The sequence below is a fragment of the Chrysemys picta genome, chromosome 4 (assembly GCF_011386835.1).
Source record: "Chrysemys picta bellii isolate R12L10 chromosome 4, ASM1138683v2, whole genome shotgun sequence".
Classification (NCBI taxonomy): domain Eukaryota; kingdom Metazoa; phylum Chordata; order Testudines; family Emydidae; genus Chrysemys; species Chrysemys picta.
Window position 1 is genome coordinate 14,297,938 of NC_088794.1, and position 18,966 is coordinate 14,316,903.

The following is an 18,966-nucleotide window of genomic DNA, read 5'->3' on the forward strand; positions in this document are numbered from 1 at the left end:
TTGCTTGGGGTTGGCGTGTACTGCGTGGAGAGGCCCCACGCACGCCAGAGGGGTGGGTCCTAGGCCTGACACTGACACAGCCAAGCCTCATCCCCGGGCAGTAGGGGAACACAGTCCTTTAGTATTGGGTATCCCTCAAATCTCTAGTCTGGGACATACACCCCAAAATCCCCAGAGCAGGGCATGCACCCCTAGTACTGTGTGTACCCCCAAATGGTTAGTGTGGGCTGTGTGCCTCAAGTCTCCAGAGCAGGGCATGCACCCCTAGTACTGTGTGTACCCCCAAATGTTTAGTGTAGGCTGTGTGCCTCAAATCTCCAGAGCAGGGCATGCACCCCTAGTACTGTGTGTACCCCCAAATGGTTAGTGTAGGCTGTGTGCCTCAAATCTCCAGAGCAGGGCATGCACCCCTAGTACTGTGTGTACCCCCAAATGGTTAGTGTAGGCTGTGTGCCTCAAATCTCCAGAGCAGGGCATGCACCCCCAGTGCTGTGTGTACCCCCAAATGGTTAGTGTGGGCTGTGTGCCTCAAATCCCCAGAGCAGGGCATGCACCCCCAGTGCTGTGCATCCCCAATGAGTGTAGGATACGCACCCACAATCCCAGAGCAGGGCTTGCACCCCAGTACTGTGGGCACCCAAGTCCCCAGAACGTGCTAGGCAGCCGACCCCCCCGCAGGCGCAGCGCGCGGACCCCCCAGAGCGCAGGGCGCGCGCAGCCCAGTCCGTTTGCGGCGGGGACGCCCCCGCGCGCGCGGCCGAGTGGTGCGCTCCGGCCCAGGCGGCGCGGCCATGGCGGACAGCGGCAGCGGGGAAGCGGCTCCGGCCGCGCAGCCTCAGGGCTCGCCCGGCGCCCCCGGGCGGTGGGAGCGGCTGAGGCGGCGGGGGGCCGGGCTGGCCGCCGTGCCCTGGGCTCGGGCGCTGGGGCTGCTGGCGGCGCTCGGGCTCCTCTACTGGCTGCGGGTCCCGCTCCGGCTCCGGGACAACCTGGCGGCCGGTGAGAGGCGGGGCGGGGGTTCCCCCGGGCTGGGGGGGCGGGTGTGTGAGGGGGCTGGGCTGGGGGAACACGTTGGGGGGAGGGGCAAGGGTTCCCCCGGGCTGGGGGGGGGGCGGGTGTGTGAGGGGGCTGGGCTGGGGGAACACGTTGGGGGGGAGGGGCGAGGGTTCCCCCGGACTGGGGGGGCGCGTCTGGGGGAACACGTTTGGGGGGGCGAGGGTTCCCCCGGGATGGGGGATGGGCTCCCTGGGGTGGGGTAGGCAGGAGGGATATTACCTGTAGGTAGTTGCTTTTGGTTTCTGACCCCTTTGTCCAATCTCCTATGGGCCCAGCGGAGGTTTCTGAGGCGCCACCCGTCATGAGAAATGTCATTAATTCCAAATAAAAGTACTGTAAGTTTTCAAGTCGTGTCAGCCCCAAATTCCTCTCGGTTTGCTCCTCCTGAACCTGACTGCTGAGGCTCCCTGATAGTTGCCATGGTTTTACAGTCACATTGATGGTTTTTTACCCCCCCCCCCCCTTGTTGATATGTGAAAGATCCTTCCCCCCCACCCACCCCCAAGTAGTGACACTGATTGTAGCATTTACAAAACTGTCATATGCACACAGTAAACAAACAGGGTGGGTGGGGAAGAAATATTCTTTTCTTCTAATCTTGTCAAAATCTATAAATAATTGGGATTTGTTCTTTGTTTTGTTGGTGTTCATTGTAAGAAACCAGCTGCAGCAGACTGTCAAGTGCAGCACCAGCTGCAGCAGACTGTCAAGTGCAGCCCAGAAAAATGGAGCAGGAAGCTACCCTTGCTTTTCTGGATAGTCCTATCACTAAAGCACAGGATAGACCATCAGTTCTTCAGGGTTTTAGGCCTGGTTGTTAATTACATGTGGGCACTACTGGAAACAAAAACACTGCTAGTTTCCTGTGCTCTGTATGTTGGGTTGGGCATGATACTTTCGAGGACACCAACCCTTCTGTTTAAAAATGTCTTTACCTGTTACTAGGGCCCTACCAAATTCACCCTCCATTTTGGTCAATTTCACAGTCATAGGATTTTTAAATCGTAAACTTCATGATTTCAGCTATTTAATTCTGAAATTTCACAGTGTTGTAATTGTAGGGGTCCTGACCCAAAAAGGAGTGTGTGGGGGGGGAAGGTCACAAGGTTATTGTAGGGAGGGTTGTGCCACCCTTACTTCTGCACTGCTGCTGGCAGGGCGCTGCCTTCAGAGCTGGGCGCCCGGCCAACAGCCACCGCTCTCCGGCCACCGAAGGCAGCACTGCTACCTGCAGCAGTGCAGAAGCAAGGGTGGCAATACCACAACCTCCCTACAATAACTTTGCAAACCCCCCTGCAGCTCCCTTTTGGGTCAGGAACCCCAGTTTGAGACATGCTGGTCTACTCCATGAAATCTGTATAGTAGAGGGTAAAAGCACGTAAAAGACCAGCTTTCACGGTCTGTGACTCGTTTTTCATGTCCATGAATTTGGTAGGGCCTATCCATTATTGTTTCAAGTAACATTTAACATGTCCAGAATTGAAAGAGTCTAGAAGAAACAATGCTTTTCCTCTTGTTTTCTAGTGTGTTTACTTTGTGCATTTGGCAGCTTTTTGTGTACAGTTTTCTTTGTGTGGATCTTTCATACATCAGCATGGAAGATTTTTTTTTTTTAAGGTTGGAATATGTGACTATAAAATGACAATTTTCAGGGAGACTCGGGCAGGTGGAGGAATTGTAACTGCTTTCACAATTTCCCCCCCCCTTCAGATGAAAGCATTTCAAGTTGATGTCCAAACTGGGTGAAATTGACCCAGTCTGAGTTTCATTTCAGCCCATAGGGTTCTGGACAGCATCTTACAGAGGATGCTGCAATTAGCTGTGGAAATAAGGGAGAAAGCTCTCTTGTCTTCCAGGAGCCAGGGGAAAATGGGAAAAGGCTTCACTCTTCAGTTTTATTAGTTAATTATTAGCCAGAGGCTGATACCAAAGATGGAACCTCCTGAGCGTATGAGCACTTGGAAAGAAGCTCTGCATGCTCTCCAGCTGCTGGAATGGGGTTGGTGTCCTAACACCTCTTGTTGGGTGTGGTACAAGGCTCATCTTTTTGTATTAGCTCCTTCCTAGACAATTGATGTCTTATAAATATTTCAAGTGCTGTATAACACTTGTAAAATACTTGGAAATTCTTGGCTGGATTGAAGCTATCTGTTTACAAGATATTAATTATTACTGTCAGCCTTAATTTTGGGAACAAACTCAACAAGCCTTGGCCATTCCCTGATGAGCCCCTTAATAAATTGCACAAGGCACGATTGGGACCCTGGCTAAGGAACAGATATTCATTTGATGAAGTCACTCACCCTTTTGTTAATATCTGCAGTCTCATAACATTAATCATTATGAATTATAGCTTTCTGGTACTAACTTCCAATTTCTGCCCTGCCTAACAAAAATTCCCAATTTCAGTTTCCAAAATTGTCCTCCATGTAGTTTGTTCTTGGTTGAACTTGCAGTTAAGTTGTGTTCAGTGCTGTTTCAACTGCAGTTGTTGCATAAATCGTTTATTAACAGTGGGTAACTCTTGTTAGCGTAGACAAGGTTTTTGTGTCCCTCCACTGCAGACTGCTTTCTGGCTCTTATTTGTGGCTATCAGACAAGACACATTTACCTTAACATAGATTTTGAAAATGTTCTAATACTTTGTACAATGCTTATGTAAAAAGCAGTTCAAGAAATAAAAATGAATATCTACCACTGCCATGGTTTCCTCTTGGCCTGGGGAGAGTTGGGTTGATGGTTTAATTGGCATGTTTATTTCCTATGAACTATGTCAATTAGAAGGATTTTACTGGGCCTTAGGTAATCATAGGCTATGGAATACTTGATAGCATCTCAAGCTCAGTGCTTTGAAATTCACTTAACAAATCATAGAGATGTTCAGGAATTAAAATTTCCTCTGCAGTTTGTCAATATTGTATGTTTTGTTTGATGCAACTGGAAATGTCCCTTCTGGCCCTGGTTTTGAGTTATTTGGGAGATGGTGCATCACCATTTGGTAACAAAAATGTTCTTGTATTGGAATGGTGGCTGGTGACTGTTAGGTCATGTTCTTTGGTTGTGCCACAGTCAGTTTGAAGGTACTGGTTACCTTATATCCATCATTTCAGCTCAGTTTGGAATGTCACCTGTGGTTGGGCATCCTCTGGAATAACTCAACACTACATCCCAGCTGGTCCCACAAAGGGGTTCTTTAGTCTGCTTTATTGCATGTGGGCGAGAAGACTAGATGAAAATTGATGTTTTTCTTGAGTCTGTAAGATTCTCTGAGCTGTGGGAGTTTCACACAAATTTGGTCTAGTGTTCAAAGCGGTCCTTTTGTCACATTTCTGAGAACAATATGGTTTTCTAGTTAAAGATCTAGAAATAGGTAAAGATTTGGTGAAACTGCAGTGGTCACAAGTATCATTTAAAAACTGAAGGAACACTAGACCATGACATTTATTGCTGAACTACATAGGCTACAGACTTGCTGTCATCAGATGTTTCTTTCTTCCATCTCTCCTTTACTGAGGGTCAGTGGCTGGTTAAATAGGTTTATGCTATGAAGGTGGTGCGCCTGCTCCTTAAAATTAATTCTTCCAGAGAAGTCTGCAATTGATGATTGCCTCAGTTTTCTTTAGCCAACAGCTAGGTAGTCAGTATATTTAGTATCCGCAAAAAGAAGAACAGGAGGACTTGTGGCACCTTAGAGACTAACAAATTTATTAGAGCATAAGCTTTCGTGGACTACAGCCCACTTCTTCGGATGCATGTATATTTAGTGTCTCTCTCCACAGCTGTAAAAGACAGATTATTTGTGCAAAAAAAGTTTTGACGTTATGCGCTCTGATTCTGGCTTGTGACTTTCCAGTGAAAGTTAAATATGTTCTTGCCTGCCCTTTTAAATACACTGATGATCGTATTGCTGCTTTTCTGTCTGTTGATCTATTTAAAAATCCAGCAAATGAATTCTTCTCTCCCCAGGAGCATGTTTACTTAGGAATTAGCATTTCAACATTTTGGTGTGAAGCTGAATTCAGGATTTTATTATAGTTAGAGAAATTACACTGTTACTTTAATAGCATCCTCATCTAAAAGAGAGTTCATTTTCTGCTTGCAACCCTTGCTGTGATTCCAGCATAACGCTTGTCACTCTTCCTGCATGTGTACTAGTTTCTTTTCAAAGGTAAAACTGGATGTTTCTTGTGTCTGTTTTTCCATTTAGCTGTTGGCCACTGTTTAAATTAGGTTTTTAGGTTTTATCAGAAGTCCATTTTCAACCTGCAGTATTAAACTCAGCATATCCTCAGCCTGCAGAGATATTGGACATTGGAAACAGAGGCTATCTCTGTTATGTAATACTCCAGTTGGTGGTGCTATATGATTCTAGTTTTCTCTGTTACTGCTTCCGTGCAGTAGATTAGTAGAACAACGCAGACCAAACATGCCTTTCTTACCTGGAAATGTGAGATTCACTCAGGGTGGTAACATTAGGAGGTTTCTTCTGTTCTATAAATAGCAAGGAATGGAAGTCTGTGTAAATCTACACGGTGCAATGTATTTGAACATAATAACTTTTGATGCACTCTTTGTTTTGCTGTGCCTTTTTTAATATCTGGGAAATAGCAGCACCTATTTATTGTTGATTGATTATTGATTCTGTGTGGCTAAGGTAGTTTAGGATAGAACATATGTGCCTTTTTAAAACAGAACTTCTGATCAGTTTACTTGCTAAGACTTAATAGAAACTTGTATCAAAATAATATAGCTCACTTTTAAATTAATATAAAGCATATGGTCTGTCAAAATTACTTATTCATTCAGTAACCATGCAACTGTTAAGATCCTTTACAAGAGCATTACAATTTAGATGTCTTTTCAAAGGATTTGTATAGAGTCATTCTGATTGCAAAGACTAGCCATGTTTGATACAGTATCTTCTTTTAAGTCTCATCTTTCTGCTTGCTGTACTCTTCCATCTGTGACATTACCAAGGCCCTTGCAAAACCTAAGCAGTTTTGTTGTGTGTATGTGTAGTGTGCTATATATGGTTGTTTATGTTGCTTTCAAACATATTGTTTGGAATTTTCTAGTTCTGCCTATTGACTGTGCTGTTCTTCCCTCTTAACAGTGACTGTGTTCTTAAGCACTTTGACTCCAAAATTCTACGTTGCACTTACAGGGACTTCATCTCTTATATCTGGACTGATATTTGTAAGTAGATTCCTCTTCTCACTAGAGCTTTTGCATGTCTCTTGTTAAAGTGAGGATGCAAGAAACCCTCCTGTTCTCTAACCAGTCTCTAGGTGGTGTCCTTATACTGTAAAAGAAACTAAGACTCCTCGGTAGTTTCTGATACACAGGACTCTATCCATTGTTACCTGAAGAGGGCATAGGTATGATTCCCACAACAACCTTAACTCTGAATTTCCTGAATCCTGTGCTAATTGAATCTCAACCTTCAATATTGCATATAATTTCCTGTGTTTTAAAGAGGAAAAATTCAGTCCCTTTCCCAATGGATAGTTTGTATCACAAAGCCACTGCCACAACTGGCATTCTCTCATTGGCAGTCTCAGCAGCCAGACCATGAAGACTGACCACCTCTCTCACCATTGGAAGCGGTCCCTTCAAGTCATGGGTGAGGGACTGGTGGTGTGCGCAGAGAAGGCTTGCGCTGCTGCAACATTGCACATGTTCTTTGGACAAATTGATTGCCTTGGAGGGTGAAAGCCATTCTGGATGTTTCACCAGCACTAAGTTCACTAAAAAGTTACATCTAAAGAGAGGCTGGTGGGGGAGAGGGTTTGGGCTATAAAAGAAATTATTCTTGCTGAACTCTGATAGGTCTTTAGCCATCTGAGATTTCAGGCTCTGATCCTGCAATCAGATCTGTGTGGGCAGATCTGGTTGCAGGATAAGGGCCTTTTGGAACATTCTTTCACTGTCAGATATCACACACAGTTACCAGAATATGCTGAAGCTGTGTTTAGCAGACATTTTGTGTGGCTAAAGCTAAAAGAAAAATCTTTTTTTATGTGAAGGAAGCAATTTGTTTACCATAGCTGCAGGAAAAATGTGGATTGTGAGTTCTGAATAGGGGATTTGGGAAGAGCTGTTTAAGAAGGAAATGGATGATGTTGTTTGCCCTAGTCATTTTACATAGTTAAGATACAGAAAAATCCCCGCTTTAAAGAAAAAAGTGGATTTTTTGTTGACATTTAAAATGGATGAGTTATTGCAACATTTCACAATAGGAATGCCGTGTATTTGAATGTGACTTATCTCTTCATGCTGATGGAAATACCCAGATGAATTGGTCTAGGGTGGTCCTCTACTGTAACTCCTGGAGATCATGATATATAAATGTCTCATAAGGCCTACAGGAGGAAAGAAGAAGAAAAAAAACCACTCTTGACCTTAAACATCTCATAAATGACTTTCCTCCCTGGACTCTCACATGCTATCAACAAAGCATATTGCAGGTGATACCAAATGGGCAAAAAAGGTGAATTTGGACGAATGAAACCCAAAGCTAGGCCCAGTCATGTAGTCCTTACTTCCAGGGGAAAGTCCCCTTGACTATGTGCTAAAGTAAGGGTTGCAGGATCCAGACACCTTATTTGTTAAAATTGCTTCAGAAGTTAGCATACTTTTGTGGATGTTAATCCATTATTTGGCTAAAATCTGATAAATTTCTTAATGTTTTTTCTTCCCACATTGTTTGGGGAGACCCATGTCTCTCTTGTTTAGTGGAAGGAGATACAAAAATTAACAATATTTTATATAGATAAATAGTGTCTGTAATCAGTTGCAAAGGGATGTCCACATGGCTCACTTTTTTGTTTCATGTCTGTTGTGAATACTGGTAAATTGTTGTCTAGTGAAACATTTGGGTGCAATTTTTCTCTTGTTCCCATTGCAGATATTCGAATGGTGGTACTTCCAAAAATATGGCACCTCTTTCATTGAGCAGGTGTCTGTGAGCCATTTGAGGCCACTCATTGGAGGAGTAGAGAATAGTCCTCCGGTGCCAGGTTTTTCAGCCAACAATGGAGAAAACGAGACAAACAGGCAGAGTTTGTCAGGTAATTGCTTCTAACTTTTGGCTTTGCAGAGACATGTTAAGTGTCACCCCTAAACCCAGAAAGATTTGTTCAAACTAGTTGGATTTCTGTCTTAGAACGGTCTTGACGTCCCGTTAGGGCCTATAGTAACAATCAGAGAAAGATGTTCTCTCATTTGGGACCATCAGCACGAGAGAGTAGCAGAAGTAAAGCGAAATGATGATGGTAATCAGTGAAGTAAAATCCGGAATTGCTTTGTGAATATCGTTGCATTTGTTAGAACTGCTGAAAGAAAGAACCTATGTATTGCCTAGTATGTTACATAATTATTAGAAATAAGAGTTTAAGTCAAGAGATTAATACACAGCTTGAATGCAAAAAATAGACTGAAACACACCACTGAATTGTCCCAGTAATACCAGGCTTTTGCAGACACCAAAATTTTACAGTTTGCAGGCTCCAAAATTATACAGTTTGAGCATTGCTCTGGTTATTCTCGTGCAATGTTTAACCCTTCTTCCAAGTGCTTTTGTATGACAGGAATGCTGGAAAACTCTGGCTTTGCACAAGTCATGTCCAGCAGAAAGTGATCAGGGAATGAATTGAAGTTATGTGGATTTTACAGAAAGGGCTGTAGCTGTGTAAAGACAAGGGATTAGTTTTGGAACTTGATTCAAACTTGAAGTAGTGCTCTTTCTTTTTGCAGAGTGCAAAGTATGGAGAAACCCTCTTAATCTTTTCAGAGGAGCAGAATATAGCAGGTATTAATTTCATTTTATTTTCAATGTAACAAGCAGCTGTGGAAATGAACTTAGAGCCTGCACAGACCTTTTAACTTGTTTCCAGAGCTCTCATCCTTGCACTTCTTGGAAATAATGGTGAGATCCAAAGAGTATCATGGGTAATTGTTGGGATTTATACCAGTCCTACCCTTAAAAAAATCTGTCCAGTGCTCTAGGTGCCTTCATCCCATATTAGAAATACAAATATTTGTGCAAACAAAGTAAACTCTGTGGTTTCCCAAAGCAAAGAAACAGCCGTTCCAGTGCTCATCACAACCCTCTTTCTCCAAAATTCTAAAATATCTGCAAACTCGAAAAGATCTGAGCTTTGCAGCGTGCCCTGAAAGCTGTCAGATTTGGGCTATTTCATTCCAAAGCTCGAGGAATGAGTTCCGAAGAGATTCTGTCATATAGAACGCCCTAGTGGAACCACACTCCCCTTTATAGAGTGGTGGTTTCAGCTCGAGCATTGTCGTTGTCCAGAACTGTGACCCTGTTGCAAAGGGATAAAAGCATTTCTCAAACAGGCAGTTGCCAAGCCATTCTGGCTTTTAGGTTAAAAAATCATGCATTGCCTTTCACCAGGAAGCCCTCTGGCAACCTGTACAGAACACTGGTGTTGCAATCTTATGATTAGAAAATGCACATAACAAATGACCCTTCAGTGCTAACCTCAGTTTCTGAAGACATCAGACATCCCACTGTACCAGCTGTTACAACACAGGTTTTGAGACTTTTCTTGTCTTTTGCTAAAGGTACACGTGGGTGACTGGGAAGGAACCGCTTACATACTACGACATGAATTTGTCTGCTCAGGATCATCAAACCTTTTTCACGTGTGACACAGACTCTCTTCGGCCTTCAGATACAGGTACTAGCTATTTCTGCATGAAAACAAGGGTGTATGTGGGAAAGATGGAACAGTTGGAATATCTAAAGTATATTGGAAATATTCACCATAAGGCGATCCCAACTACTGAGCAGAAACCTATAAAGTAATAACTGCATAATTCTGCAATGTAGGGAGTACAAAATATGTTTAGTGATAGATACACTTCTGAGTTCTATAGGGAGTGCAGTCTAGAGGTTTACAGCGATTCCTAAACTCTGCCATTGACTCACTTTGTAACTCTGAGCAAGCTACTTCCCGTCTTGTGGCTCAGTTCACTCATCTGTAAATTGGGAATAATGCCAATGTAATTTACAGGAGTATGATGAGGCTTCATGTTTGCCTAAACACTCAGATCCTTGGATGAAAGACACACTAAACACAGTGTGTTGCGTATATGAAATAGTAAATTGTGAAAATGTTCCTGTTTTTGCAAAAGGTGCTTTAGACTCTACGACATGCTTAGTATCATAGTTTGGTCTCCTGAAAAATGGTCCCCTCAGCAGTATTCTGCCCTCAGTACTGTGGTTGGTCATTAGTTCAATACTGACTCAGAAAGAAGAGCGGTAACCCTGCTTCCTGCATCACCTAGATCAGTGGTTCTCAACCTTTTTTCACAGACTACTTGAAAATTGCTGAGGGTCTCAGTGGACCACTTAATGTTGTTTGTACCATTAGCTAACTATTGTAAAGCACTTTGGATAAAAGCACTATATTAAAAAACCTTAATAATAATTAACATTTTTTTTGTTCTACAGATAAAAGCACACAACTTACATTTTAATATCAGTAACCTTACCTTTCTAATGCAATTGATGTGCCCTCTCTCCCCTGCCACGGCAGCACCCGAGCTGGGGCTGGAAAGTAGGGAGGTCTCTTCCCCACCACAGCAGCCACAGAGCTGAGGCTGGGAAGGAGGGCTGTCTCTCCCCAGCAGCCGCAGCCCTGGAACGGGGGAAAGTCACCTCTTTTTCTGGCCGCCACATCCCTGCACATCCCAAATTCCCCCCACCCCCCTCTTCTGACCCACTGCCCCCTCCCACCTACCCCCTATTCCCCCCAAGGCCACCACCTCACCTTACATTTGCGTCTTCTCCAGGGTCCTGGCAGGCCTGGCTCCACTAATTAGGTGGGTGGCCCTTCATTCTCTCTTCTTCATTCTGCCCAGGCATGCACCTTAGCAGGGACTATCCATGAACCACCTGACTGGAGCTCACGGACCACTGTTTGAGAACCTCTGACCTAGATATTCCTTGGAGTTCTCCCATTGAACAGGCTGTGGCCAACCCTGCTTAGCTTGAGATCTGATGAGTTTTCAGCTCAAGATGGTTTGGCATCCACAATACAGGACTAAACCTCTTGCCATATAATAGATCTATGGTTGCAACTTGGTATTTTAGTATAGATTACAGAATTACATTTGTTAAGGGATATGGTGAGAGACTCTTGTTTTTGTTTACTCCGTTGTTTGTAATACATTTCAGAAGTTTGAAAATAACATCTTTCCTTGTTTGTCTTCAATCAGTTTCTTATTAAACTAGCCCACAGGACTTTCCCTTTGATTACATTTACATCTTCATGGAGGTAAACAGTGCTGCACAGTTTGGTGAAAAGGGAGATCTTGTGCTGTCTCTGCTCGCTGTGAGGTTCGCAGTGCATATAGAAAACCAAATATTTTATGATGATGCATAAACTAGCTGTTACAGGGTTGTTGTTTTTTCTAATTATATATTTTTAAAACCTGGACTGTGTTCTCCACTAGTTTAATGTCTTTAAAGAAGTTCACAGTTGGGGCCATAACTAATGAACAGGCATGTCTCTTTAAGTGTGTTGTAATGTTACAACATTTTTGTACAGTTAGTATGCCCTACCTGGCTATTGTCAGATGAGGTGCTAACTCTTATCAATTTGTCAAGTTCAGGAAGTGTTAGCTGTCAGCTAGCTGGTGACATGTTTGATATGAGGAATGTATTTTTGTTGCACAAATGGAGTATATTGTCTCGTCTTTTAAGCCAAGACTAATATTTTGTTTCCAAAGGAAAACTCAAATATTTTCCACATTATTCTTACTGGACAGTTGCAGTTTTTGTTCCAAAAGAAACATGTATAGATTCTCCAGTTTTTCTTATCAAACTTGAGCGAGGCCAGATATTCCGTTCCATGAACCAACAGTTTTGGAGTCTTTTCAGAAATGTTGTTGGGTGTGAAGACTCTAATTCTGCCTAGGAAATGGTAGTGGTAAGAACATTGCCCTTCTTTTGGTTAAAGTGGGCTCTTAAATTTGGGTTCTTAAATTTTTCATAATGGGGGCTGATATTGTCCAGAGATGTGCTTTGTTGAATTGGTTCTCTTCCCACTCCTCCTCTTGCTGTAATTCTTTTGCAGAAAATTATAATTCAGACAAACCTCCTAGATTCAAACATAGTTTAAATAAAGAGCATGTTCTGATCTTTGTGTATTTTTAGCTGCTTCGTAGCACCTTTCAACAAGATGATAAACAGTAATAGTATATTTTGAATCGGCTGTAACATGTTATGCCAGTCGAATTTGCTCTTGCTTTCTAACCCCAACTTTAAAAGGAATTGCTTAACCATTTATAATTTATTAAATAACAGCTTTAACACAACAAAACTGCACCAGAACAACAATAATTTGTTTTATCATGTCTTTCCTTAAAATAAAAGTATTGTCAATAAAAAACAAAAATTAGGATTTCATGCAGGTCTGTGCCAGGGCAACTGTCAATGCACACAAAAAACAGTGTGCACCAATCGAGGAATTGTACACCAGTCTGTATGTGCACAGGAACTATGTGATTTGCATATCAAATGAGGTTTTAAATGAACAATGAATAATCTCCTTGTAGATATTCCCATTTTAAGTGGAATTTGTAATCTAATGAGATGTGTCACAAGTGTCATCAGTTGGTGGTGGAAGAAACTTTCCTCAGAATTTAAATCTCCTTTTGCTGTGTGGGTCTGAGGGAAGAATAGAGTCAAGCTCAGAGTACAAATGATTGTTGGTCAAGTGAAGCTGATGTATAAATTACCTCAGTGTTACTTCTTAAAAAGCTCTAGTTTTTGTGGATGGTTAACTATATATTTCATACATAAGCATTTCTATTCATGATCTGTTTTAAAACATTTTTCCCACAGTTATGCAGAAGGCCTGGCGAGAGAGAAACCCTCAAGCCCGAATCAAAGCAGCATATCAAGCTTTAGAATTAAATAATGAGTAAGTCTGAAATTAACATAAACATAAATTTAAGTTCTGGCATAAAAAACAAAGCGCTTTACCCAGGACACAGTGTCACTTTTTGTTTGAATTTAGAATTAGCAAGGAGGAATGTCTTCAAATAGTGTGAGGGTTTTCCATGTGGCTATCAGAGTACATTGCATCACTTAGCTCTGGTTTGATTAAAAGATAGCTTTTGGCCTGCCTATTTTTTAATTTTAAAAAGAGAACGTTAGTTTGATTTGTGCCATTTCTATCTGTGGGTCAGTAGAAATAACGTACAGAAGGAGAAAAACCTTATTTTGAGGTGAAACAAAGTAAATCTCCATATGGAGTCTTGTTATTGCAATGTCATTACTGACCCCCAATAATATTGTATGCAGTGTTGTTGTAATCAGACTTATAGATTTCATGGCCACAAGGGACCATTTTCATCATTGTCACACTACCTTTTCATTGGTTTTGAGAAAATATTTTTTCTTGCTGCAACCAACTTATTTTTCCATTTGGAACATTTGCCTTAAGTTCTTAAAACTGTAAAGCAGGGGTCGGTAACCTTTCAGAAGTGCTGTGCCGAGTCTTCATTTATTCACTCTAATTTAAGGTTTCACGTGCCAGTAATACATTTTAATGTTTTTAGTAGGTCTCTTTCTAGAGGTCTATAATATATAACTAAACTATTGTCGTATGTAAAGTTAATAAGGTTTCAAAATGTTTAAGAAGCTTCATTTAAAATTAAATTAAAATGCAGAGCCCCTCAGACTGGTGGCCAGGACCCGGGCAGTGTGAGTGCCACTGAAAATCAGCTCGCTTCCCGCCTTCGGCACCTGTGCCATAGGTTGCCTACCCCTGCTGTAAAGGCTTCTGTTTTCCTAGCACTTGTCACTTGACTGCAGTCCAGTGAATACTCTGCTAGGTACCATATATTTCACAGGGTGTTTGATAAGGATTCTTGCATGCTTCATTTTTATTCATTAGTAATGGGTTTTCATAAACTTTCAAGTACTACATACAGGACAAAACCCATAGATACCTTTGATGCCATTACTTTCTTGTGCAAAAAATCCTTACAACTGACTTCCATCTGAGTAGTCTGTGGCTTTCTTTTTTTGTTTCCATTACAGTTGTGCCACTGCATATGTTCTCCTAGCTGAGGAAGAAGCAACAACTATTATAGATGCTGAGAAGTATTTTAAGCAGGCACTAAAAGCAGGCGAAACAGTTTACAGAAAATCTCAGCACTGCCATCCCCAAAACTCCCAACATGAAGCGCAGCTTAGTAAGCACCTTTGCACTGAATAGTTACAGATTTTTCTGTTTGAGCACAAAAGCAAAATGAAAGAAGTATGATTGTTTTTAGGGTAGCAGTTGAAACACCAAACCCTGATAAAGAGCATCATTGTTAATACTTATTCTGTAATTCCACTTTAGCATAATATGCTGTATGAATTTTATATGGTCTGCATATGAGTAAATCTATAAAAAAGCAGATAGAGCTTGTAGTCATCACAGTAGCATACGTCACTCTGCCTTGTTGGGCCTGTGCATATACGTGGCAGTGTATCTTAATGTCTTGATAGGATACTCTGGTGGTGGGGAATAATAGAAGGATTAGTAAGCGTTAATGGTGCAGTTCACCATTGGTCACTGATTTTATCCCACCCAACAGATGGACAGAAACTCAAAAGTTCTTGCCATATGATGACTGGGAACCTAGCTGAAATGAATTGCTGGGTTTGGTCTTTTTCTTGGTGGACCACTGCCAGAATTTTGTCTGGGAAGCATAGGTGATTATTCCATACTCTTACTTCTCTCTGCTGCTGATTAGGGAAAGGGTGTTGTGCATTCTTTCTTGGGGAATAATGTCATCTCATGCCATTTTAGGCACTCTACTAGAGAGATGTCCACAACACATCCCGCAATCCTTTTTTATTACTCCCTTTCTACAACTAAGCATATCTTAACATGAATCTTAACAAAATAAAGATTGAAAGTGAGTTTTTAGAATGGAGATTAATTGTTTTATATTTTTACTCAGGAAGAGACACCAATGTATTGGTTTACGTGAAAAGGAGACTAGCCATGTGTGCAAGAAAACTTGGAAGAATAAAAGAAGCAGTAAAAATTATGAGAGATGTAAGTCATTTTAAATAAAATGTAAACAACTTGTATAATTTGGACAATAGAGTTATTAGCTTAAAAGCACAGTGGAGGTGATGGAACAATTAGGTTGTGACTGAGTTTCATAGTGAGATACGAATGTTTTCAAGAAAATTTTAGTTTTTGATATCTGTCAAGTATATATGTACATAATATGGCTAACGTGTTTAGAGTTTTACCTTCCATTTCTCCTTATGTTTGGCTTGATGATTAACTTGTTAAAGTAGCTATACTCTATGCTTCGTACTATGGCACTCAGCGGCGGCTCCAGGCACCAGCGCTCCAAGCGCGTGCCTGGGGCGGCAAGCCACGGGGGGCACCCTGCCGATCCCTGTGAGGGCGGCAGTCAGGCAGCCTTCGGCGGCATGCCTGCGGGAGGTCCGCTGGTCCCGTGGATTCGGTGGCAATTCGGTGGCGGGTACGCCGAAGCCGCGGGACTGGTGGACCTCCCGCAGGCAAGCCGCCGAAGGCTGCCTGCCTTCCGTGCTTGGGGCAGCAAAAAAGCTAGAGCCGCCCCTGATGGCACTTTATTTCTTTCACTTGCCCAAGGTGGATGCGACATTATTTTTACACAGGCATGTATTATAGATCAAACCGACCACTTTGTGCAGCTAGCCAAGTCATGGGAGCACATTGTGTGAACACCTGGGAAACAAGTGTACTGAGCAGATAAATGTAGAGAAAATTGTGGTGGTCTTTTCGGTGGCAGGGGGCAGAGAGAGATGGGAAGAAGTAAAGGATGAAAAGGAACATCAGCCATTAAGTTCTTGAAACCATTGCATTGAATATTTATGTACTCTATTTTATCTGAATGCCTTGCTGAATTTATTGAACAATGTGATTAGATTTATCATCTGGTTTGGTTTAGCAGCTCAGAGCTGATAATTTATTAAGGATGTAAAACAGTGACCTAAACAACACTGGAAAATGAATAAAATTCTGATATTGTATTTTGGAGCAATTTATGGATACTTGCTTTGGTTAACAGATTGAATATAAGTAAGTGTGTCTATTGCATTGGCAGGAAGAATTACAAGGCCTAAGATGGGTTATTTATCAACTTTTTTTTCTGGATTTCCACAGAAGAACTGGTTGAGGGCCTGATTTCTTTGGGCTTTTGTGACCTTGCATAATTTGAAGCATGAATACCAGACAAATCTTATTTGGCTAAATTAGATTATTGTTGGTCTTAAATTTTGGGTTATTGTGCCCAAACTACCATTTTAATAAATAAAGGCAAAGGGCTTTCTGTGTTTTCAAATCCCGCTTATGGTAAGTGTGAGTAAAATGGAGTTATTTCTCTTTTCTGATGTGCAGTTAATGAAAGAGTTTCCACTTCTTAGTATGTTGAATATTCACGAAAACCTTCTGGAGGCACTGCTGGAATTACAGGCATATGCTGATGTCCAGGCAGTTTTAGCGAAGTATGATGGTAAGTGACATTTGTCATGAAGCATAAAAACATTCATGTTTGCCATTCTGTATGTTAACATAGAGCATGTGACAGACATTCTTCAAACCTCAGTTTTAATCCGTGAACAAATATAACTGCTCTGTGTAGTGGGGGCAAAATAAGCTCCAGGAGCACTCTTTTTGTACCTCTCCCAGTTCCTTCATTGCTAATGGATTTTTTTCAGCCCTTCTCAGTCAATGCGCTGCCCCCCTCACCAGAGTAGTCAATGCGAGTGAGTGGAAAAGCGGCAGTCTTCTCTACTGCCTGGCCTGCGTCTTTCATACCACTCTTGGATCCTGTTTGCCAGAGAGATCAGGACTCAAGCATTTGATCCCTTATGTTGCAGAGTTACTAGTCCTCCAGGCTGACCTGCTTCCAGTGTGCCATATGCTTAGATATTCTTCTGTGGAAGAGCCTAGCTATTTTGTTTGTGTCCCTAGAGTTATAACACATAAGTGTTTCCCAAAGCAGTTTTTCTTCTGGTCGGGGACCAGAATGTTACACCCAAGTCACTGTGAGAACTGTCCCTTAAATCAACTTCAGAGAGGAGGCCTATAGAAGCAATGTTTCTGTCACTCTTCCACGCACCCAGGAGTCAGTGTGTTCCATAATGCCTCTATTCACTATTGCTTCAGGGAATAAGTGGCATGAGATTCTTGCCAGAATCTAATACCCAAGTGTATGGCCAGTGTGCTGATATTACTCAACCCATGCTGTGCTGTGCAGGTATTTTTCATTAACACGGTAAAAAACATTTACGTGGTCATGAATTTTTTTCATGTTGACTTCAGAAAGTTTGACACTTATTTAATTTAGGGGGCACTGATTCCTTCTAAACATCTGGAACAGTTAGGATGAGCTTCAGAGGGCTGTTCAGAGAAACTTGCAAGAAATCCTTCCCATATGGTACTTGCCAGATGCTTGGCTGGCTTGTTACATGATGGACAAGCCTGAGAGAGGTTTTAAAAAACAGGAGGCGTTCAACTGGTACGCATAGACTAGTATTCAGGAATTTATTTAGAAACAGAATCTTTTATCTATTTTTACAATAACCTTGTACTGTAGAATTTTAACTCTCCTAAAGACAGTCAGGTCAAATTTGGAACCAAATTTAAGCTTTGTATAAATTTAGGTTTTACAGAAACTAAAATTAATAGATATTTTTCCATAGAACTAAAAATAATTAAATGGTAAGATATTTTAGTTAAATTCCCCGTTAGTGTTTGTAGTTCAATGTTGAAAGGTGCTAATGTATGAGAACTTGGAAAATGAAATTTACTAGAAACTGACTAGTATATTTTTAAGTTATGAAATGCAAAAAGTAAGTTGAAGGTTAAAAATTATTTATTTTAATACTGAGAGTGGTGTTAAACACAGCTGAAGGCGCTTTCTAAAAGTGTTTAACCCAATAATGTACTCTGTATAAATTCAGTTTTACAGCATCATATTTGATAACTATGCTCAGAAATGAGTGGTGAGGAACAATTCCTGACCCTGCAACTGGGACTGTAAAACCAGGGGATTTTTCTGAAAGAGGATTTTGGGGACTGGTGCAAGGCAGTTAAGGAATTGAAAGTTTCTAGTCATAACTGAAATGTTCCAGATGTTGAATTTACTGTATGGGCCATCCCAAATGCAAATCATTCAGCTCAGAGGAGACAGATTTAAAATGTTTGTCTTACTTTAGAATCGTAAAGTTAACTATTTATTGTACCGTAGATATCAGTCTTCCAAAATCAGCAGCAATATGTTACACAGCAGCACTGTTGAAGGCCAGAGCTGTTTCAGATAGGTAAGTGAACACAGAAACTACTGAAATCAGTGTATTATGCTAATCTTGGATTCTGGTGTAAAAAAATAGATCAATTATTAAAAACAAACAAAACCCTAAATCCCATATATAGCATTCACATCTCTGAAGACAGATTCTTTCTTTATTCATGAGCAAATGTTCAGCTTCTCTCTATTACTTTTATTCTCCTGCTTTCTTTAAAGTATAAATTACAGGGGTTGGCAATCTTTCAGAAGTGGTGTGCCGAGTCTTCATTTATTCACTGTAATTTAAGGTTTCACGTGCCAGTAGTACATTTGAATGTTTTTAGACGGTTTCTTTCTATAAGTCTATAATATATAACTAAACTATTGTTGGATGTAAAGTAAATAAGGTTTTTAAAATGTTTAAGAAGCTTCATTTAAAATTAAATTAAAATGCAGAGCCCCCCAGACTGGTGGCCAGGACCTGGGCAGTGTGAGTGCAACTGAAAATCAGCTTGCGTGCCGCCTTCGGCACGTGTGCCGCAGGTTGCCTACCCCTGAATTACACTCACAACTAGTCCATCCAAATAT

The 18,966-nt window shown here is 41.5% G+C and overlaps 1 protein-coding gene across 6 annotated transcripts in view; it reads left to right on the forward strand.

The window, feature by feature from the left end:
- The first annotated feature begins 733 nt into the window (after positions 1 to 733).
- ST7L (suppression of tumorigenicity 7 like) overlaps positions 734 to 18,966 on the forward strand; it is a 59,639-nt gene continuing 41,406 nt past the window's right edge. For 2 of the 6 annotated variants that reach the window (XM_065591445.1, XM_065591447.1), the window contains exons 1-10: positions 737 to 996; positions 6,167 to 6,249; positions 7,961 to 8,123; positions 8,809 to 8,863; positions 9,640 to 9,755; positions 12,929 to 13,007; positions 14,132 to 14,286; positions 15,046 to 15,143; positions 16,485 to 16,599; positions 18,340 to 18,412. In XM_065591445.1, coding sequence (XP_065447517.1) covers positions 792 to 996; positions 6,167 to 6,249; positions 7,961 to 8,123; positions 8,809 to 8,863; positions 9,640 to 9,755; positions 12,929 to 13,007; positions 14,132 to 14,286; positions 15,046 to 15,143; positions 16,485 to 16,599; positions 18,340 to 18,412 — 1,142 coding nt within the window. In that variant the 5' untranslated portion in view covers positions 737 to 791. Of the gene's footprint in view, positions 997 to 5,155; positions 5,222 to 6,166; positions 6,250 to 7,960; positions 8,124 to 8,808; positions 8,864 to 9,639; positions 9,756 to 12,928; positions 13,008 to 14,131; positions 14,287 to 15,045; positions 15,144 to 16,484; positions 16,600 to 18,339; positions 18,413 to 18,966 lie in introns of those variants that run through there. The other 4 variants (XM_065591443.1, XM_065591448.1, XM_065591444.1 and 1 more) reach the window with 4 other exon arrangements.